Genomic DNA, 23,288 nt, shown 5'->3' with positions numbered 1-23,288 from the left:
AGTATACTCGTTTTCACTATATTGATTCTTCCAATCCATGAACATGGTATATTTCTCCATCTATTAGTGTCCTCTTTGAATTCTTTCACCAGTGTTTTATAGTTTTCTGTATATAGGTCTTTAGTTTCTTTAGGTAGATATATTCCTAAGTATTTTATTCTTTCCGTTGCAATGGTGAATGGAATTGTTTCCTTAATTTCTCTTTCTGTTTTCTCATTATTAGTGTATAGGAATGCAAGGGATTTCTGTGTGTTGATTTTATATCCTGCAACTTTACTATAATCATTGATTAGTTCTAGTAATTTTCTGGTGGAGTCTTTAGGGTTTTCTATGTAGAGGATCATGTCATCTGCAAACAGTGAGAGTTTTACTTCTTCTTTTCTAATTTGGATTCCTTTTATTTCTGTTTCTGCTTTGATTGCTGTGGCCAAAACTTCCAAAACTATGTTGAATAGTAGTGGTGAAAGTGGGCACCCTTGTCTTGTTCCTGACTTTAGAGGAAATGCTTTCAGTTTTTCACCATTGAGGATAATGTTTGCTGTGGGTTTGTCATATATAGCTTTTATTATGTTGAGGTATGTTCCTTCTGTTCCTGCTTTCTGGAGAGTTTTTATCATAAATGGATGTTGAATTTTGTTAAAGGCTTTCTCTGCATCTATTGAGATAATCATATGGTTTTTATTTTTCAATTTGTTAATGTGGTGTATTACATTGATTGATTTGCAGATATTGAAGAACCCTTGCATCCCTGGGATAAAGCCCACTTTGTCATGGTGTATGATCTTTTTAATGTGTTGTTGGATTCTGATTGCTAGAATTTTGTTAAGGATTTTTGCATCTATGTTCATCAGTGATATTGGCCTGTAGTTTTTTGTTTGTTTGTTTTTTTGTTTTTGTGGCATCTTTGTCAGGTTTTGGTATTAGGGTGATGGTGGCCTCATAGAATGAGTTTGGAAGTTTACCTTCGTCTGCAATTTTCTCGAAGAGTTTGAGCAGGATAGGTGTTAGCTCTTCTCTAAATTTTTGGTAGAATTCAGCTGTGAAGCCATCTGGACTGGGGCTTTTGTTTGCTGGAAGATTTTTGATTACAGTTTCAATTTCTGTGCTTGTGATGGGTCTGTTAAGATTTTCTATTTCTTCCTGGTCCAGTTTTGGAAAGTTGTACTTTTCTAATAATTTGTCCATTTCGTCCACGTTGTCCATTTTACTGGCATATAATTGTTGATAGTAGTCTCTTATGATCTTTTGTATTTCTGTCTTGTCTGTTGTGATCTCTCCATTTTCATTTCTAAATTTATTGATTTGATTTTTCTCCCTTTGTTTCTTGATGAGTCTGGCTAATGGTTTGTCAATTTTATTTATCCTTTCAGAAACCAGCTTTTGGCTTTGTTGATTTTTGCTATGGTCTCTTTTGTTTCTTTTGCATTTATTTCTGCCCTAATTTTTAAGATTTCTTTCCTTCTACTAACCCTGGGGTTCTTCATTTCTTCCTTTTCTAGTTGCTTTAGGTGTAGAGTTAGGTTGTTTATTTGACTTTTTTCTTGTTTCTTGAGGTATGCCTGTATTGCTATGAACTTTCCCCTTAGGACTGCTTTTAAAGTGTCCCACAGGTTTTGGGTTCTTGTGTATTCATTTTCATTCATTTCTATGCAAAATTTCTTTTTTGATTTCTTCTGTGATTTGTTGGTTATTCAGCAGCATGTTGTTCAGCCTCCATATGTTGGAATTTTTAATAGTTTTTCTCCTATAATGAGATCTAATCTTACTGCATTGTGGTCAGAAAAGATGCTTGGAAAGATTTCAATTTTTTTGAATTTACCAAGGCTAGATTTATGGCCCAGGATGTGATCTATCCTGGAGAAGGTTCCATGTGCGCTTGAGGAAAAGGTGAAATTCATTATTTTGGGGTGAAATGTCCTATAGATATCAATTAGGTCTAACTGGTCTATTGTATCGTTTAAAGTTTGTGTTTCCTTGTTAATTTTCTGTTTAGTTGATCTATCCATAGGTGTGAGTGGGGTATTAAAGTCTCCCACTATTATTGTGTTATTGTTAATTTCTCCTTTCATACTTGTTAGCATTTGTCTTACATATTGCGGTGCTCCCATGTTGGGTGCATATATATTTATAATTGTTATATCTTCTTCTTGGATTGATCCTTTGATCATTATGTAGTGACCTTCTTTGTCTCTTTTCACAGCCTTTGTTTTAAAGTCTATTTTATCTGATATGAGTATTGCTACTCCTGCTTTCTTTTGGTCCCTATTTGCATGGAAAATCTTTTTCCAGCCCTTCACTTTCAGTCTGTATGTGTCCCCTGTTTTGAGGTGGGTCTCTTGTAGACAACATATGTGGTGGTCTTGTTTTTGTATCCATTCAGCCAGTCTTTGTCTTTTGGTTGGGCCATTCAACCCATTTACGTTTAAGATAATTACTGATAAGTATGATCCCGTTGCCATTTACTTTATTGTTTTGGGTTTGAATTTATACACCGTTTTTGTGTTTCCTGTCTAGAGAATATCCTTTAGTATTTCTTGGAGAGCTGGTTTGGTGGTGCAGAATTCTCTCAGCTTTTGCTTGTCTGAAAAGCTTTTGATTTCTCCTTCATATTTGAATGAGATCCTTGCTGGGTACAATAATCTGGGCTGTAGGTTATTTTCTTTCATCATTTTAAATATGTCTTGCCATTCCCTCCTGGCTTGAAGAGTTTCTATTAAAGATCAGCTGTTATTGTTATGGGAATTCCCTTGTGTGTTATTTGTTGTTTTTCCCTTGCTGCTTTTAATATTTGTTCTTTGTGTTTGATCTTTGTTAATTTGGTTAATATGTGTCTTGGGGTGTTTTGCCTTGGGTTTATCCTGTTTGGGACTCTCCAGTTCAGATGTTAACAAACCCCCTGGGCCCTAGAGTGAGGCTTAATAATGTGTTTGGCTGTACAGGAATCATTTAAGGAACACCAGAAGCCTCTACATGGACAAAAATTATTTCTTAAATACGATGAGGAGTGCCTTTCTTTAGAGTCACCCTTAAGAATTGAAACTATAAAATAATATCTTCTTTGCAACTCACAAACATTATCTGGAAGAGAATTGAGAGAAGACATGTATCTGTCTCCTATTAGCCCATCATGTCAGTAATAACCTTGGTATTATTTAGAGGCAGATCCAAGTCTTGAAGGGTCTGAAATGTTGTACAATTATTAGACATTCTTTAATGAAAAAAATGCCAAAATATTATTAAAATGGATTATAAAGGGAAATTTTAGTTAGGGTAGGAAAAAAATAATCAAAAAAATTGCTGAAGTTTGGAGATTCAGGTTCTTCTGAGATGTCTTTAAACAATGTGCTACAAATAATTGTACAGAAATATTTTCTAAATTCAGTCTGACTTTCACTGCCTTTATACAACATTCTATGGAACTCAGCAACTTCCGACACTCACAGTGAACTCTGCAAGTAGGGCATTAAGTTTAATAGGCATCATGGTAAATCATGTATTGTTAAATCATCAGACTGACAGACAGGAACAAGAATACTACAGAATCAGTGTTAAGAGGGGATGGGAAGATCACAAGCTGACTTCAGGGACTGCTTCAGGCAGGCAGTCAAAGGTAACCACTGAATAGGTTGCCTGCAGCTGCTACTGCTAAGTCACTTCAGTTGTGTCCGACTCTGTGTGACCCCATAGACGGCAACCACCAGGCTCCCCCATCCCTGGGATTCTCCAAGCAAGAACACTGGAGTGGGTTGCCATTTCCTTCTCCAATGCATGAAAATGAAAAGTGAAAGTGAAGTTGCTCAGTCGTGTCCGACTCTTAGCGACCCCATGGACTGCAGCCTACCAGGCTCCTCCGTCCATGGGATTTTCCAGGCAAGAGTACTGGAGTGGGGTGCCATTGCCTTCTCAGGATGCCTGGGAGTCTTTATATGGGGACTTCCAAGTATTAGGACATTGAAGATAAACCCCTCATCATTGGATACACTCAGCCAGTTATCACCAGCAGGCCAAATACTTCCATCAGGAAATATATAAGAAAAAAGAAAAATATAAAAATGTAAAAGAAAGGAAGTTGAAATATATGTGGGCAGGGCAGAATGATCTAAGAAAAAAGTTTGAAGGGAAAAACATTATTGAGAAAGATGGAGAAGACGTTCTTAAACATCTGTTCTGAGTGATGTTGTAGAACTGACCGCTTAGTTCCCTAGGTATATGCCGGGCTTCTGGTGCTCAGGGAACATTAGACTTGGAAGGAATCGGGGGAATTAGCCTGACAGAGCAGCACATTACATTAATGGTAGTTCTGTTCCCTCAGTTTAAAGATTAGAAAGAGTGTCACAGAGGCCACTGACACATCAGAGATGCCAAAGTCTAGTTTTAAACAAAGCCAGTGTCCACAAGCTTGATGAAAAATCGGTGATATTTCCTCAATGATCGCTTTGCAAAAATCTACTTAAAAAAAAAAAAGCTGAGATAATCTTCACAGTGAGCTTAAACACTTTCTATCTAAAGTTGTCCACATTCTTCCTTCAAAGACCATCTCAAATTTAAAAATTTAAATAATAATAATAAAAATGAATATAAAGTTTATATAAAATATAAAGGTTTTTTTTGGTGTTTTTTTTTTTTTTTTTGCTAATGGTGGCCATTTCCCCCTTTGCATGTCCAGTGTATCTTGCCTTCATATCTTATGGTATTATTTCTTCCTCTGTCTGAGTTTCTTTCTTTTCTCTCTTTTCTCATCCCCCACACACCAAGGAATTACACATAGAACTATACACATACACAGATCTCTATGTACACATATGCCTTTGAAGAGAGACATGCCAAAATATGCACACAAACACTCCTTAGAGAGGCATCTGTGCTCAATCATAATTGTGTCCTCTGTGGGATTGCTAAAAATTATTTTTGGAGTAAATTAGCTCCAAGACTAACAGAGAGCACAATCACTGGAGTCATCACTAGTTCATTTTTTTAAACTGAAGTATAGTTGATTTGCAATATTGTGCTGATTTCTGTTGTACAGCAAAGTGACTCTTATAGCATACTGTTCTCTGATCTGTGAAAACACTCTCCAAGCTCATGGCTTTAACCGCCACCTGTGAGTGATGACATTAAGTGCATATCACCTGCCCAAACTTACCACCAGCTTCGTCCTCTCACATTATGATGCATATTATATGGGCATCAAAGATGATACTCCTGAAATGAAAGTCAGCTGTCCCACCATAGCTATGTCCTTTTTTCTTTTACTTGCATCACTCAACCTCTTTCCCAAGCTGGAAATCTTAGTGTTATTATTGATGAGGCCCACAACGTTTTCACCAGGACCCCTATTGTGTGCCAAGTTCAAGTCTTTTTTATTTTTTTTTAATTTTCTCATTCTAATGCCTCTTCTCCTTTTTTGCTATATAACTCAAGTCCAGGTTTTCATTACTTCTAACTTGTATTATTGAAGCAATATAATTGATCTACTGTTCTCTGCTCCAATTACAGTAAATATACACAAATTGCCAGTCTCCTATTTGAAACCCCAATGACTCTAAATTACTTATAGATTAAAGTTTGAATGCCTTACTCTGATAATCAAGGTCCTCTAGTTTTTTGACTCCATTTGTATTTCTAAATTTGCCTAGTATTACTTCCCTTCACAAATAAAGAAGCCAGAGAAACTGATATTCCTATTCCTGGTGGTTTCTGATCTCTTTGTCATTGTTCCTCCAGTTCCATTTACTTTCTCCTATCTTTCTCTCACTGTACAAATGCTTACTATTGATATAATTCCCTCAAACGCACATACTTTCAAGATACCTCATTCAGGGCCCTTATCACCTTCTGGGCTTCCCTGATGCCTCAGATGTAAAGAATCTTCCTACAATGCAGGAGACCCAGGTTCGGTCCCTGGGTTGGAAAGATCCCCCGGAGAAGGGAATCGCTCCCCACTCCAGTATTCTTGCCTGGAGAATTCTATGGCCAGAGGAGCCTGGCAGGCTACAGTCTACCGGGTCACAAAGAAACAGACACCGACTGAGTGACTAACAGTTTAACATCACTTTCTATCTTACATTACAATGATTTGGATGTATAACTCCTCTCTCCGGTGCTTGTGATCCTTAGTATGTCCGACTCTTTGCGACCTCATGAACAGAAGACCTCACTGTAGCTCGCTAGGCTCCTCTGTCCATGGAATTTTCTAGGCGAGAATACTGGAATGGGTGCAATTTCCCTCTCCAGGAGATTCCGACACATTGATTGAACCTGCATCTCCTGCATTGGCAGGCAGATTCTTTATGCTGCACCACCAGAGAAGCCCCATTCTTCTCCTACCCTTGAGTATATACTGTTTCTTTTTTTAAGAATACACTTGCTTTTTAAAAATACACTTGAATGCTTGAGAGCACAACCCATGGATAATTCATCTTTGTATCTCCCACAATGCCTAACAGAATGTATGAACATTATGCAGCTGCTGCTGCTGCTAAGTCGCTTCAGTCGTGTCCGACTCTGTGCTACCCCATAGACGGCAGCCCACTAGGCTCTGCCTTCCTTGGGATTCTCCAGGCAAGAACACTGGAGTGGGTTGCCATTTCCTTCTCCAATGCATGAAAGTGAAAAGTGAAAGTGAATTCGCTCAGTCGTGTCCGACTCTTAGCGACCCCATGGATTGCAGCCTACCAGGCTCCTCCGTCCATGGGATTTTCCAGGCAAGAGTACTGGAGTGGGGTGCCATTGCCTTCTCCGTATGCACATTACAGATATTTAATAAATATTCAATAAATATATGTTGACTTAACAAGCATTCATTTACCTGACAATGACAAAGTTCTGAGGCATTTATTTATTAAAACAACAACAACAACAACAACAACAACACTATTATTTACCATGGGATTTGTTCATAGTTACTTATTTCCTCTGAAATATAATCAGTAGCTAAACTACCAGTTGATTGGCACTTTCAATAATTATTATTTTAAAGGGTATTGAATATACATGCAATCCAGTCCTTAAAGATAGATTAGAATTTCATCATAATTTAAGTCTGTGTGCACGTCTTATTTCAAGGCATCAAAAATTTAGCCGTCTTCAGACAGATATGGACAACACAGTGTTTTTCAATGTAACATCTCCAGAACTGGAAATAAATTGTGACCTTCATTTAATGTTTAAAGACTATTCTTTGTTTCCCAGGTGTGATGGGAGAATATGAGCCGAAAATTGAGGTCCATTTCCCTTTCACGGTTACAGCTGCTAAGGGAACAACTGTTAAGATGGAGTGCTTTGCACTTGGCAAGTAAGTACACATACTTCTATAATTAGACACAATTGTTTATTAAAATGTGACATGTCTTATTTTTATATCACTTACTTTGCTAGATTTTATTTTCCTTGAATCAAACCTTGAAGCTCCTTGGTGGCTATTCATTTTTTTAAAGAAAGGCAAGTGGGAATTGATGAAATAACCAATTATAATTATCTCTTTGGTCATTTCTCTGAGCAGTAATGTATATAATTTTGCTATTTTAACATAAAGGAAATGTAATAAAAGAAGAGCTTCACATGTCTTTGCTTACTTGTCTTAAAATTTCAGTATCATTCTTAAATTTTATGCAGCAATGATGTAAATAAAAAAGGGATGAGGTCCTATCCTCTCCCTATGTAAAAGATATATATTCTGACAAGATATAATAAGGCAAGAGTATAAAAATCACAAAGATAATAGTCACACTGGTCCAATAGATTACTTTAATCTCTTCTGGAATAATGATAACAATAGCATCAGCTGTCAATATGTACAACATGCTATTATTCCCCAAATCAGAAAGATGATTTATACCACACTCTAATGCCTGCTATGCTTAATGATTCTATTTCGGAGATTTAAAATCTCACAATGTATAATCACTTGTCAATGATGTTTACAATAAAAATATTGAGCATAAAAACAGGAGTGAGATTTTGATTATATTTGATTAGAGTATTATGATTTATTTTAAATAGAGTGTTGCTGTTTTATTTTTTTATGGTGATAAGACCTCAGAGTCCTTTCTAGACTCTATAATTATAATTTGCATAAATGCATCTCTATCAGAGTTACTAATCATTCAACTTCACTCATGGTGAGCAAACTCCCACAGCATAAATATAACATACTTGGAAATAAAACATGCTCTATAAATATATTTGTAGTAGGCTTAGTCTGTGGGTGTGAAAATCTTAGTAAATATGAAAAATTCTGCCAATAAAAGGTGTTTTAGAGCATAACAATAGTAATCACCATGTTTTCTAATATTAAAACTATCTGAGGTAACATGCAATTCTGTTTAAATCTAAATAGGAGTCAGATCATAGTCAATTAAAAACAAAATAGATTGTTGTTTGGTCCATCAAAAGTGTTGAGCAGTCCACCAAAAATGCCTGTAAGAGGAAGTATATTTCAATAACTTAAAATTCATCCAGGAGTTACTTGGCAGATATCCGAGGAAGATTCCCAAGCGCACATATATTAATAATTAAATACTACCTTAAAAGTCATGTTTTTCATCATTTTCCAAAGTTGTGGTGTCAAGTATGCTTGAAAATGACCCAAGTGAACTGCTCAATTCTGATAAATACAAAAATAATTATATTGGCTTGATGTCAAAGGTTTTAGTATATCCTACAGTTAAATAATTTTTAAATGTCAGAATTTGCACTAAAGCCACAGATGAAAGGAGGTCATACCGTAAAACAAATTCAAGAACTAGATTTATAGAGAAAAAGCAATATGGGATATTTCCCCAGGCAGGCTTATTTAATAAATTTGATATGTTTGCTTTCGGAAGTCTTGAAATATGCTTAGTAAATTGATCTGTAAAGTCCATTTCATTCTAGGCTGGATCTAACTGCCAAATTAAGTTCTTTTAATACTATATTTTCTTCAGTTTCTCCACTCCTTCTTTGTTACTCCCTCTTTCCCCATGAAAATAAATAAATATGTAGGAAGGTGAACAAAGCACACAGACTGTCTAGAAGGTCTCTGCTGCCTATTCTTCATGTGAAGTGTCACAATTATGGAATAAAGAAAAAGAACATGCTATGAAGAGATTTATCCCTACCTAAAGACTAATTTACCACTCTGTTGAAAGTAAATAAGATCAAAGAAATAGCATCTTTACATATGTTAATTTCTGTTGAGCACATTATCATGTGGAATAGATCATCTTTGCATCTCAACAGGATCACAGCAATTCAAATTAATACCTGAGCATCTGCTTTATTCCTACAGCTCACCTGAGCTGCATCCCACTTTGATAAGTACAAGATTCCCTGGTATACCTTTGTCTTTCCAAAATCTTCAGTACCTGTCACTAGATATCGATCAGCACCTTGCCACTCAAGCTAATTTGCCCCTCAGTCTGTCCACATAGAGTAGTTTAACCAAATGTTCCCCATAGATTATGACAACCAAATTCTTGCATGGAGCATATTGAGCTCTATTCTATCTCATGGGCTTTGCCCTTGTTTTCTCCAGGCCCCCACTCATTCTCTGACCTCAACTTAAACATCATCTTCTAAGAGTTCATCTACAATACTTGAAGTATATAACTCACACCCATTACTCTGTATCTAAATCTTGTATTTTTCTTCATCAAACTTAACACAGTTTTAAAGTATCCACATATGTGTTTCACTACATAAAAAAAAAAAAAAAAATCACTTTATCAGTCAGGAATCCAACTGCAAAGACTCAGATAACTCAAAAGAATTTAGGCATAAATTGAAGATCCAAGAGAACTAAGAAAAAAACTGAAGTATCTGCAGACTAGTGATAGCAAGAAGTTATTCTCATCCTGAAGCCAAAATGAGCAAGGGTGGAAGATAGTGTCACCAGAAGCACAGAGACCTGAAGATACGGTGTTGTCTGGGGGCGACTCTACAATAGCTATAGCTGTGCAGAGATGTGTTAGATGAACATAGCTGAGGAAAGGAGCAGGAAATTCATATCCTGACATTTTCTTTGTGCATTCTGATCTTCTCCTTCTGAGTTCATGACTGAAAGGCAACTAGAAGCCAGCCTGCAAGCCCAGAGAATGCAGTTGGCAATACAAAAGGAAGGCAGAGATTCTGAGGGAAGATGAGGGTGACCAGCAAGGGAGACAAACAGAATAACCAGCAAGTACCCATCATTAAGTTTTAAGCCTAGTGAGGGCAGGGATCCTGATTGCAGTCTTCACTTGTGTATTTCCAACGCCTACCACAGTGCCTGGCACACAGCACTCAGGAAATAATTTTTGAAGGAAAAGATGAACTCTGAAAGCTATATGCCCACTTAATCCAGTATACTTTTTATTAATAGATAATAAATAATATACTTTATTTTCTAAACATGTCAAAATACACTTCCACCACTGCTCACAAAGAAAAATGCTATGTTCTTACTCTTTTTGAAAAGTACATTTACCTCTTTACATAATTTGTCCCTAAACACATTCAATTATTGCAACTTAGAGTATGTAAATTAATACAGCTATAGTTGCACATGGAAACTTACATTACCATATGTAAAATAGATAGCCAACAGGAATTTGCTGCATGTCTCAGGAAACTCAAACAGGGGCTCTGTTTCCACCTAGAGGGGTGGGGTGGGGAGGGAGATGGGAGGGAAGTTCAAAAAGGAGGGGATATATATGTATACTTATGGCTGATTCATGTTGAGCTTTGACAGAAAACAGCAAAATTCTGTAAAGCAATTATCCTTCAATTAAAAAACAAATAAATACAAAAGATAATTTAAAGATATATAAACTAATAACATTTTCTGTGTTCTTGAAGGAAAATAGCAGAAAGGCAAATTATTTTAGATTACCAAAGTTTACTGTATCTTAGTATCACACATATTCACCAACCTGTCTAATTTGAAGTTAAATAAAAAGTCAATTGGGATTGCAATATACTCACTACTATATATAAAATGGATAACTAATAAAGACCTACTACATAGCAATGGGAACTCTACTCAATACTCTGTGGTGACCTATATGGGAAATGAATCTAAAAAAGAGTGGATATATGTATATGTATAACTGATTCACTTTGTTGTACACCTGAAACTAACACAACATTGTAAAGCTGTGTTACACTATACTCCAATAGTGTGTGTGTGTGTGTATGTATATATGTATATGTATATACATATATACTCCATGGGGACGACAGAGGATGAGATGGCTGGATTGCATCACTGACTCGATGGATGTGAGTCTCAGTGAACTCCTGGAGTTGGTGATGGACAGGGAGGCCTGGCGTGCTGTGATTCATGGGGTCACAAAGAGTTGGACATGACTGAGCGACTGATCTGATCTGATATATATGTGTGTGTGTGTATATATATATATATATATACACACTCCTATAGTATGTTAAACTATACTCCAATAAAAATATGAAAAATAAAAAGAAATGCCATATGATCTCACTTATAATGTGAAATCTAAAGCATGACACAAATGAGCTTATTTATGAAAAACAAACAGACTCACAGACAGTGAGGACAGACTGATGGTGGCCAAGGGGGAGGGGGAGGAGAGAGGATGGGGTGGGAGTTTGGAAGCATCAGAAGCAAGCTGTTTGGTATAGAATGGATAAGTGACAAGATACTACTATATAGCACAGGGAACTACATCCAATGTCCTATGATTAAATGAAATAGGATAATGAAAAAGGATATTTTTAATGTGTACCTAAGACTCTGATGCTGGGAGGGATTGGGGGCAGGAGGAGAAGGGGACGACAGAGGATGAGATGGCTGGATGGCATCACTGACTTGATGGACGTGAGTCTCAGTGAACTCCGGGAGTTGGTGATGGACAGGGAGGCCTGGCGTGCTGCAATTCATGGGGTCACAAAGAGTCGGACACGACTGAGCGACTGATCTAATCTGATATATGTGTGTGTATCACTGAATCACTTTGCTGTACAGCAGAAATTGACACAAGTTTGTAAATCAACCACACTTCAATTAAAAATGCCCACTTTATGGAAAAGAAACATATTTTATAAAAACAAAAGCACCCCTTAATAAACTTTTAAAAGCCAATAGTAAAGTTGTAAGCTGTTAGTTTGCTTCTAAAGAAATCTCTACTTAAATCTGAACTTTTAAAAAATCATATGGTTTTTCTATAAGCTACTGCAAAAGAATACAACAGGAGAGTACTATTTATACCACCTTGGAAATCTCTCTGCAAATAGAATTATACAACACTGAGTACAGAGAGAATTCATGAAGTGACTGTCACATGATATGTTTAGTATTGTTTAGTTCAGCAAAGGTATGATTTCCCCCAGGAGGGTGGGAAATGGGAAATGTTTAAAGAGGATCCACTGGGAAACAAAGGTGTGTAAGGCTTGGGAAATACAGCAAAGTGTAAAAATGGGGAGGTGAATTAATCACTTTGGAAAGAAAAGGCTGTTTTAGACATATGGAAGATTATTATCAAGAGATCACCACAAGCTGTTCTCCAGTTTCACCAAAGTGGGGAGAGGGAGAAATTCCAACAATATGGGACAAAGCCAGCGAAATTAGAATAAGTATAATGTAGAAGTGTTTAAAAAAGTTATTAAAAGGCAAACGGGCTATCAGAGAGGCAGTAGAAGCTTAGAAGCTTTTTCCCCACACTGCTGCAATAACAAAATAAGATCTGTCTGTCTTCTAACAATTTAGGTGCAATGTTTTCTGAAAGGAGAGAAATGGTACTGATCAGGGTTGGAAACGAACATTTTAAACCTTCTCTTTTGCCTGCCACTCATCTGCCCACTCAGACTGAATTATTAAGAGTAGAAGGTTAGAGTCAGGCAGACTTAATTGGCTGCCTTTTGGCAACTACATTATTATACAACGTTTTAAAGTGGTTGGTGGCATGTGGGGGAAATAGAAATGAAGGGTGTTGCCTTTTCTTACTCAGCATTAAGCTTCATGACTTTAGTTTGGAAAGAAGCACTGCCTTTGATATTTCCCAGGTTGGCTTTTAAACACTGGACACAGTACTCTTGAAAGGAAATGAGAGAAAAAAGGTTAAAGGACAATGCAAGTAAGGACTCTCTTAGGACCCTAATGAATATTTCATTTCAACGTTATCTCTAAATATGGTGTGCCTAGAGATTATCATACTAAGTTAGACAGAGAAAGAAAAATACCATATGATGACACTTACATGTGGAATCTAAAAAAGTGATACAAATAAATTTATTTACCAAACAGAAACAGACTCACAGACTTAGAAAACAAATTTATGGTTACCAGAGGGGAAAGGCTGGAGGAGGAGAGGGATAAATTAAGAGTTTCAGATTAACATATACACACTGCATGCATGCGAGCTAAATTGCTTCAGTCATGTCTGACCCTTTGTGACGCTATGGACTGTAGCTTGCCAGGTTCCTCTGTCCATGGGATTCTCCAAGCGAGAATACTGGAGTGGGTTTCCATGCCCTCCTCTAGGGGATCTTCCTGACCAAGGGATCAAACCCAAATCTCTTATGTCTACCTGCATTGACAGGTGGGTTCTTTACCGCTAGTGAAGCCCCTACCGCTGTGAAGCCCCAACATATATGCACTACTATATGTAAAATAAATAGCAAATATCCACCATATAGCAGAGGGAGCTCTACTCAATAATCTGTACTAACCTATATGGGAAAAGAATCTGAAAAAGAATAGATATATGTATATGTATTAGGGCTTCCCAGGTGGTGCTGTTGCAGGAAGGGGGACCCCTTCTAGGGCCTGAAACTGGGCTCTTGTCTAACACTCAGAAATGAATTGTCCGAGGAGACACATCTGCTGACAAAGCAAGAGATTTTATTGGTAAAAGGCACCCGGGTGGAGAGCAGCAGGGTAAGAGAACCCAGGAGAACAGCTCTGCTGCGTGGCTCGCAGTCTTGGGTTTTATGGTGATGGGATTAGTTTCCAGGTAGTCTTTGGCCAATCATTCTAATTCAGAGTCTTTCCTGGTGACGCACGCATTGCTCAGCCAACATGGATGCTAGCAAGAGGGATTCTGGGAAGTGGACAGGCACACAGTGTCTCCTTTCCACCTTTCCTGAACTCTTCCGGTTGGTGGTGGCTTATTTGTTCCTTATTCCTTACAGGATCTCCTGTCATAAAACAACTCATGCAAATAGTTACTATGGTGCCTGGCCAGGGTGGGCGATTTCAATCAGTGTGTTTCCCCTAACAGTGCTAGCAGTAAAGAACCCGCCTGCCAATGCAGCAGACATCAGAAACGCTGGTTCAATCCTTGGGTAGGGAAGACTCCCTGAAGGAGGGCATGGCAGCCCACTCTAGTATTCTTGCCTGGAGAATCCCGTGGACAGAGGAGCCTGGTTGACTACAGTCTGTAACAGGGTCACAAAGAGTTGGACATGACTGAAGTGACTGGACACGCATGCATGTCCCTGTTCGGGCACCACTTGCCGGGGTCCAGCCCCAGTGGATCCAGGGAATTCGAAGTGGGGATGGCGTCGGCGAACTGGATGCAATAGCTTTAATTAAATATTAATTAGAGATATAAAGAGTAATAGAATAAGGATAGCTCAGTAGGAAAATTCAGCCCAGAAAAGAGGCTGAATAACTTGGTTTACGTGGAAAGCCAATAAAATTCCAGACAAGGAATTTGCATCACCTACATAGGCTGCAGGCATCCTCCCATTCTCCCGAAGGAGAGGAGACACTAAGGCCTCCCTGGTCAGATCTTAGAAGCCCAGGCAAAATTAGTAGGCTTGGCAAGCCTCCACGCTCCAGATGGGAATTCAGCCAGAAGGTGAGAGAAAGAACGACATGGGGAGACCAAGTTTTGGTGAACAAGGCCTGCACTTTATTTTCCAAAGTAGTTTTTATACCTTAAGTTGTGCATAGAGGATAATGGAGGAAGGGGTAGAGTCATGCAAGGACAGCAGTCCTTGATCCTAATCAAAGCCAGGCTTTCTTCCTGCAAACTTAGCATATGCAAAAGTTTAGGTGATTTACATCATCTTCTGGCCAGGAGGCCTGTTAACATTTTATGACCCTTTCTTCAGAAAACATATTTTTCTCTAAAGGTGATTATTCTAAAGTCAGGCACCACCCTCCGAAAGCATTAGATAAAGTTGCATTCCTTTAGGGCAAAGGTGTGGTGGGCTATAAAAAGAAAAGAATTAACTCAAGGTTCCAAGGTTACAAACATTAAAGCTACTACTTACGTTCCTATACAACAATTACATTAATCAATACACACCCAGGGACACAGTAGGTAAGGGATATGGAAACTTAGCAGCAAACATTGGCCCAACAAGTGAAAAACCCTTCACCAATACAATTTCTAATCAATCTTTTAACTGCTCAAAGGAATCTATATTTAGACAGTTTAGAACATCTCATGCCTCTCACGGTTGGAAGGCTGTGAACAATCACATGTGGCCGGAAGAACATTTTCAGGAAGGCTAGAGGACTTCCAAAGGAGTTTGTAGGTTGAAACACTCTTATCACACCGAGGAACTTTATTAACTGGAGCTGTAAGTTAACTCTTTTTCAGAGAGAGGTGGTGGGGGACAGCCCCCCGTAAAGTCAGAGGTGTAGGTGAGAGCACAAAGCAGTAAAGTAGGCAGACTCTGGTTTTTGGGGTAGATGCTCAAGAATTTCCAGGGGGACTCCTGAGGCTTGATCCCGCCTTTGTGTATGCCAAGCCTCCTTCCTCATGACCTTTGCCATGGGCGGAGTTCCTCACGCTGGCTTCTGGCATCTCCCCCTTTTTTATTTCTTAAAACAGCCAGATGCAGCTCAGTCGTGAGCTTCTGAATGTTCTGCTGAAGAATCCTGACAGTACAAGAAAGAATGATTATGAGAAGCAAAATTAGAGCACCAAGAGCAGCATAACTAAAGATATTAGACAGAATGTTTTTTCCAGAAATAAAGTTAGAGAAGGTGTGAAAAAAGTCATTAGCTGCTCCAGCGGCGGTAAAATCCAGTCGAGAGTGTTCCAGGGTCTGTATTTGATTATGAAGTTTCCCTAAGTCCAGGTCAATGTCAGAGCTGTTCCAAACACTTGAAATATGATTTTTAATTTTTTCCTATTCATAATCTGTCTCGTTTACCTTCAAAGATGTCACACATATTCACCAGTAATCAGCGTGGCATGACAGAGCCATTTTCACTTTTAAAGCCTGTAACTCAGTCCCAATATGCATTATTGCTTCCTCTAAGGCATCTGCCCTCATCTCCAACTTTCTATCTATAGATTCCTGTGTTGCTAGAGTTAGAGAAACATTTTTAGACATGGTATCAACAAATTGGGCAGTATGCACTTGTTGAGTCAATGATATTGCTGCCACAGTAACAGAAGTAATTGCTGCTATTAAAGCTGATATTCCTAAAATAAGTAAGCCCACAAATCATCATAGACCATAATTATCATATCAATAAGTGGTTACATCATAAGGTGGATGTTGTAACACTACAAAGGAGCAAACATTATATTGAGGGTTTAAACAAGATAAAAACATACATTGTTCACAAGTTACTATATTAGGTCTACCTCTTTTTTACTGACCGCTTTGGCCCTGATCACTATGTTTGCATTGCAAAACACCTGTTGTGGGTGCACCAGGGAGCAGCTGCAGACGTCGGCCCGGGGGAGCAGTGTCCCCAGCAGCAGGAGGCAGAACACGAGCGGCAGGCTGCAGGCTGCAGCACCTACTGAGGGCTGAGGGGCGGGGTTCACAGACTTGGGCTAGCCGCTGCCGCTTGGGCTCAGGGTGTTTCCCTCTTGCCCGTGGGGCTGCGCTGGTCTGGACGGCACTTTGCAGGTGCACTTTCCTCTCTGGCCCTCACTCACAAACTTCTTTGCTCTAGGTCACGGGGTGCAGCGAGGAGGGTGCGGGGCGCAGCTGGCGGCGTGGAGGCGAGAGCTGGCTGGGGGGCTGAGCGAATGAGTGCGCACGCTGTGAACCTGGTCTTTGGGGAATATTACCTGACAAATCAGTCTGTCTGGGATCCAAATCGGAGAATCTGTGTCCTGAGGAAAAATATAAGCATACTCTCTCCGATAAGTTAGCAACACATCTGGCCGGGATATGAAATTTATACCTTGAACCAGGTGAATTTTGATGGTGAATTTTGTGAGAATTTTTGGCCTTATCAACTTTTTATATAAGTTTAAAGCGATAACATTAGTCAATGCATCTGCCAAAGCATTTCCTTCATGTAAAGGGCTGGGCAAGACAGAATGGGCTCTAATATGTCCCACAAAATATTTTTATCTCTGTGTTTAATTTCTTTCTGTAAATCAGATAACAAGGAGAAAATAGTAGTTTTATTTTCTGGAATATTAGCAGTCTCTATATGAGGAAACAACCCTACAATATATCGGGAGTCGGACACGACTGAGCGACTTCACATTCACTTTTCACTTTAATACAGTGGAGAAGGAAATGGCAATCCACTCCAGTGTTCTTGCCTGGAGGATCCCAGGGATGGCAGAGCCTGGTGGGCTGCCGTCTATGGGGTTGCACAGAGTCGGACACGACTGAAGTGACTCAGCAGCAGCAGCAGTCAAAAGATTAAAGGTGTGGTCTCTTAAATGTCAAAAAGCCTAAATAACTGCTCATAACTCAGCCTTGACATTTTATTGCCTTGAATTAAAAGATCTTTTAAAGGCCTTGGAGCTGTAATTTCCTGCACCCAAAAGGCTAGATCACTAGATCCAAATGCTTTGTGGCTCCTAGCTTGAGAAGTCAAGTTTTTTTTCTATCTGATAATAAGGTAAAAAGCAAAAGCTGTGTTACTCTTTGACCTTTATTAATTTGCACAGTTTTGGTAAGTGGTGAGATCAAAACTTTAATTTCTCAATATAATTAGAATCTACTACACCAGGCACCACCAAAAATTTCTTGAAAAGAAAGTGAGCTATGCCTCAGCACAAATCTTACAATGCTTTCAGGTAGGGGCTAGCCACTCCCGTTGGAATCGTAGCAACCGGCATGTCAGGGGTTAATATTGTTGCCGTGGTGGAACGGAGGTCCAGTCCCAAGCCACCTGACGTTGATTAGCACGGCTTGCTGTCTCTGTTTAGCAGGACACCGCCGACAAAAATGCCCCATTTGATCATAAGAGAAACATTTTTTATTTGTAGAATCCTTTTTTTTATTACGATTATTATTTTTTTCTTTTGCTTTTTCAATTTTTTTTCTTTTTATTTCTCTCTCTCTCTCTCTCTCTCTTTTTTTTTTTTGCTTGCGTGAGGCCCCCTGAAGGGGTTTTCTGCAAGGAGCAGGCTCTTTACATTGTGTATTCTTTAAAAGCTCCTTTGTTTAAAAGAAAAAAAATTTTTTTATCTTTTTCAGCCTTAGGCAATGCTCTGGGAGGCTTTGGATGTAAACTGGGGAATTCCTAGGCCCTGGGAGGTGCAAGCGGAGGTGGGGTAGTCGCCTTAAATCAGAAATTGTTGGACAAATTTTTAAAGGTTTGCGTAGAGGGGGAGGGGGCTTGCCAGGGCGCCCTGCCACAGCGTCCTGTAAGCCCTCTCATTCCTCAGGAGGTAGAGCACAGTCTCCCTCCTTTTTTATTTCTTAATGCATTACTGAATCACTTTGCTGTACACCTGAAACTAACACATCATGAATCAATTGAACTCTAATATAAAATAAGATTTTTTAAAAAAAGAACTGCACTAGAAAAGGGAAAAAAAGAAAGCTGGTGCTATTTTCAAGTGATTGTGCTCAGTGTGTAAGTCTGATCTGTATAAGTTGTTAACAAGGTCATGTAGAGCAAAATGAGAACTTGGAAGTATGGAGAGTTATTAAGTACAAGAAGCAGCTACCATCTCTCTGGCTGCGGAAGTGTTCCATTACTAAAATTTAAGAAGTTTGGAGGCACCGTTCTGGGACCCAGACTTCTGAGAAGCCTCCACCAGCGAGGGGTTGGAGCTAAGTTTTCCAGGTGATGTACCTGGAGCTACAAGTGTTGGAAAAACTCAAACTAGATTCCTTTGCTGCTTAGGGAAGAATGCCTCACTGAGGTGCCATTCACAGGAATCTCAAGCACAGAGGGAGCAATACAGAGCACATCCTTTCTCCCTCCTCTAGTCTTGCAGCCTCTTTCTAGAGCCTTCTCTTTGCAGTACAGAAATGTGGTTTCTAGAGTCCTGGCCCTTGTATCACAAAGCAGAGTGAGGAAGAAGCTACAGATAGTAATTTAACAACCAGCACAAATTCCACTTTACATTTTCAAGCTCATCTTTTAATCAGCCATGAACAACCCCTTCCTGGACCTCATCCCCACACACATCCCTCTTCTGTGATCCTGCAACTTGTACCCCTCAGTCTAAAATATCCTGCTCTCACAATCCCTGTTCAGTTTTCAAGGTTTAAGCCAAATGCCACTTCTCCATTAATGTCTACCTGTTTTACTTGAGATTTGATATATATCCTTTGGAGTCATATGAACAACCATCTATCACTGTTTAGCCTGCCCCATTGAGTCAGCTGTATCTGCCTACAGTGCTAAAGTTTTGCATCCCTAGAGTATTTTTCTATGCAGCAAGTGTTGAATATATTTACTGAATGGAATCCAAATATGAGAATATGGTCAGTCATCTGTAACAGGAGGTATATTATTGCCTTGGTTTGGTCAGACAGAAATCTCCAGATGCCTTTCAAGTGTTTTGGCCCTGAAAATTCAGACCACATTATATTAGCTACGGTTTTTTGTCAGATTTCACTTCACCATATGACCTTTTGCAGACCCCATAAAGATCACTAGATAATGTCACATAGCCACCAACTATGAAAAACTAAAATTTGGTCACTGATGCTTAAGTGACCCCTTATACAAGGGCAAACTTGGGGTTATTCTATAATAAAGATGCCATATGCTTTAAAGCAACATTGTCTTATCTACTATGACAATCCTGCAAGCTAATAGCAGTACAGGCAGATTTTTTTTTCTTTATTTTACATGTTCCTTATCTTGCTTTCACAGCCATTTACACACAAGCGGATCAGCTGTGCTCAAAAGGCCTTGAACCAGTTACTGTAATAATTATGTGAATGACCTTTCCAGACTCATCTGAACTCTGGTGGTGAGGTGGGAGGGAAGAATACATTCAATTTCCTGCCCCTTTTAGTTCCTGCTCATCTCTCTTTCACATAGCATTTACAAATCATTTTTTGTTACACTCCATCAAATGCCTATTAGGAAACAAGGACATTAAGTAATTTTTTCCTTTTTTATACTTTTATTGCAAATAAGAAAAGCACCAGTTATCAATTCACAAAGTCATTTTCGTGGTAGTTTGTGTTCCCTTTTCCTCAGTCTTTAACCATCTCAAATGGCTCCTCTTCCGTCACATTGTAACTGTGAGAATGACACATATTCCTCTGAGACTCCCCAAAGCCTGCAACTGGCAAACGTTCATCAAAGAACCTGCTCTTTAGTTACAGATTGATGATTTATTAATACTGTTTATTTGAAACTGCCAGTCACTAACGACTGCAGAAATTAAAAAATAAATTGGAGTTGTGTGGTATTTGTCTATCAAATCAAACTCAAATTACTTAATCATTAGATTGACGAAGGATCTGGGGATAGGAGTTAGTTGTTGAGTCTAGGAATCAATAAATGTTTAGATATAGAGAAATGGTACATATGGATTCAAGAAAATTGCACTTATGGGCTATATTGGTTGCTTCAGTATTGTTGAAGTTAAGGACAAATCCTCATTTCAGATGGTACCTAAAGGAAATGGGTGCTGAAAGAACCTTAAAGATTGCATAGCCTATTATCAGTTTGTAGATGGAAAAATGAGATCCTGCAGGGAAAGATTAGACCAAGACACTTGGGCAAGCTGGCCAGACTAATCATATGATGCTTCATCATTTGATATTCTTTACATTTTCAACATTCTTCCTTCCACAGTGCCAACTATGAGAGTGCTTTATTTACTTATTTATTTTTGCTCTCAGAGGTGTCATCTATTTCTAGGGACACAGAACCAATTTATTACTCACATTTGGAGTCACAGTTAACTGGCATCATATTTCTAATTCTTCCAGAGCTGGCTTAGGAATGCTTAAACTGCCTTACAAGAAAAACTGCATGCCTGCTAAAGGTCTCACAGCTAACGTGCTGTAGAAGCAGACCAGGTCTTCTGATTCTAAAACTAATGCTCTTTCCAACTTATTGTAACATTTTTCAGTTGCTAAGAGTAATTTCCATTTTTATCAAAGCAACTATTTTTCTGGATGTATTAAGTTTCCCAGTGATTAGGAATATTAGTATAGAGGACAAGTCACCAAAAGCATAAAGCAAGAGATAATATCAAAATTACTGAGCTTTATACTTGGATTCTTTTAGAAACACATCCAAGAACCTTACTTTGGGTGAATCTCCCTGTAGTTTCATAGAATAACCTCTTCCACCAAAAGTTGATTGAGGGATATTAAGTTTTTATAATATAAAGGTTTTTAGCAGTATATAACCTCATGACTACAATTTCCAAAAACAGTCTTTGTTTTAATGATTACGTATTTAAGTTTGTGGTTTCCTTTGGGTTTTTTAGGGAAACCTTTCAGCCTTAATAATCATAAATTTAGAAGTCATAGTCGAGGGTCTAGTAACAGAAAATCTTTATGATTATCTAACCCCATCAATTCTAGTGTAAGTCTTCTTTTCAATTCAGGGTTTAGCCTGAGATTCAGAGGATGCATCATATCTGAATGTCTTTGGTCTTTTTGCCTGATACTTAATGGAGGAGAAAATTTTCCTTTATATTAATATCTCTGATGTCAATGACATACACATAGCACACTGAAGATTACATACAAAGTTTATTTGTTCACTAATTAAAAAAAAAAGTCTTTATCTATTTATGGCTGTGCTGGGTCTTGTTTGCTGTGCAGGCTTTTCTCTAGTTGTAACAAGCCAGAGTTAGTCTTTAGTTGAGGTTCACGGGCTTTTCACTGCAGTGGCTTCTCTTGATGTGGAGCTCTAGGGTGCAAGGGCTTCAGTAGTTGTAGCCCATGGGCTCAGTAGTTGCAGCTCCCAGGCTCTAAAGCACCAGCTCAGTAGTCGTGGTGCACAGGCTTAGTTGCTCCACAGCATCTGGGATCTTTCTGAACCAGGAATAGAACCCGAGTCTCCTGCACTGACAGGAAGATTCTTTACAGTTCAGCCACCAGGGAAGCCCTTATTTGTTCATGCTTAAATTTGAGCTCTTACCAACTGAGCAACCAGAGACATAATTCCATCTCTGTCTTTGGAATTTTAGTGATTTTTAAAACTTGGAAACAGATGCTCTTCATTTGAGGTAGGGAGGGTGAATCACATGGAAAAGGCTGTTACTTAAATTGTACTTTTTAACACCATCTCCAATGCCTTTATCATACAGGTAATATTAACTAAGTTTTTATTTATCTTTGCAATAATATTTATTGGAAAAGATTACCTTGAAGTTAAAGCATTACAACTTTGTATTCTTCACTTCTGTGTTGCAAATATAATAGTGCTATATAATATGCAATTAAATGAAATGTATCTGCATGTACAATGTATAATTAAACTGCTTCTGAATTATAGCTCATGCCTTTTTGCCTTAGGTAATTTTTGTTTCTCCATTATATGTAAGCATTTTCCATTTCAGATGACAATAGAAAGTGTGTCTCTTTTGATTTGATACTATTTGCATTCATCGTCCCTGGCTGTGTGCTTGATCTTCAGTGATAGAGTCACATGCACATGGTAGGATATGATGCAATTAAGCAGTCGGAGTTGCCTGTACAAATGAAACATTTAAATGTGGGTATGGATGTACGTGTATGTGAATAAATATTTAAATCAGCAGAAAGAGTATCTCAAGATAGAAAATGTTAAGACAGCTAAACCTCTGTCATCATTTTTTTTCTTTATTATTATTTTCTTTTTTTAATGCAATATAGCAACACCTACCTTCTGTTCCTGTCACTGTTATTGTTAGTAGCTATGTGGTACAGAATAGTTTTCATGTCAAATCTTTGTAATAATATGTTTTAGTTTGGAGGATAAATTCAACTGATAACCAGTAGACGCAAAAAGTGATTCTCAATGGGGACATATGTCAGCTGCTGTTTCATAGTAGAAAAGCAAGTGATAAGTACTTTTGGTCACCTCTAGCCCCTACTTTTCTTTTGGGGATCGAATCAATCTGGTTACAACTTTTAGAATGTCTTATTTATGGCCATTTTCTCAAAGGAAGATCCATTATGAAATCAGGTCACTAGTTTTATACATCCCTACAGAGAAA

The 23,288-nt window shown here is 38.4% G+C and overlaps 1 protein-coding gene across 2 annotated transcripts in view; it reads left to right on the top strand.

Moving 5' to 3' along the window:
• Positions 1-23,288, top strand: part of CNTN5 (contactin 5) — a 1,681,138-nt gene that overhangs the window by 1,257,381 nt on the left and 400,469 nt on the right. For both annotated transcript variants that reach the window (XM_070803337.1, XM_070803338.1), the window contains exon 9: positions 7,192-7,294. In XM_070803337.1, the coding sequence (XP_070659438.1) occupies positions 7,192-7,294 (103 nt within the window). The remainder of the gene's footprint in view (positions 1-7,191; positions 7,295-23,288) is intronic.

Source organism: Bos indicus, chromosome 15 (genome assembly GCF_029378745.1).
Source record: "Bos indicus isolate NIAB-ARS_2022 breed Sahiwal x Tharparkar chromosome 15, NIAB-ARS_B.indTharparkar_mat_pri_1.0, whole genome shotgun sequence".
Lineage (NCBI taxonomy): Eukaryota > Metazoa > Chordata > Mammalia > Artiodactyla > Bovidae > Bos > Bos indicus.
Note: the sequence above shows the minus strand (reverse complement) of the source record. Positions and strands in the feature narration are given on the sequence as shown.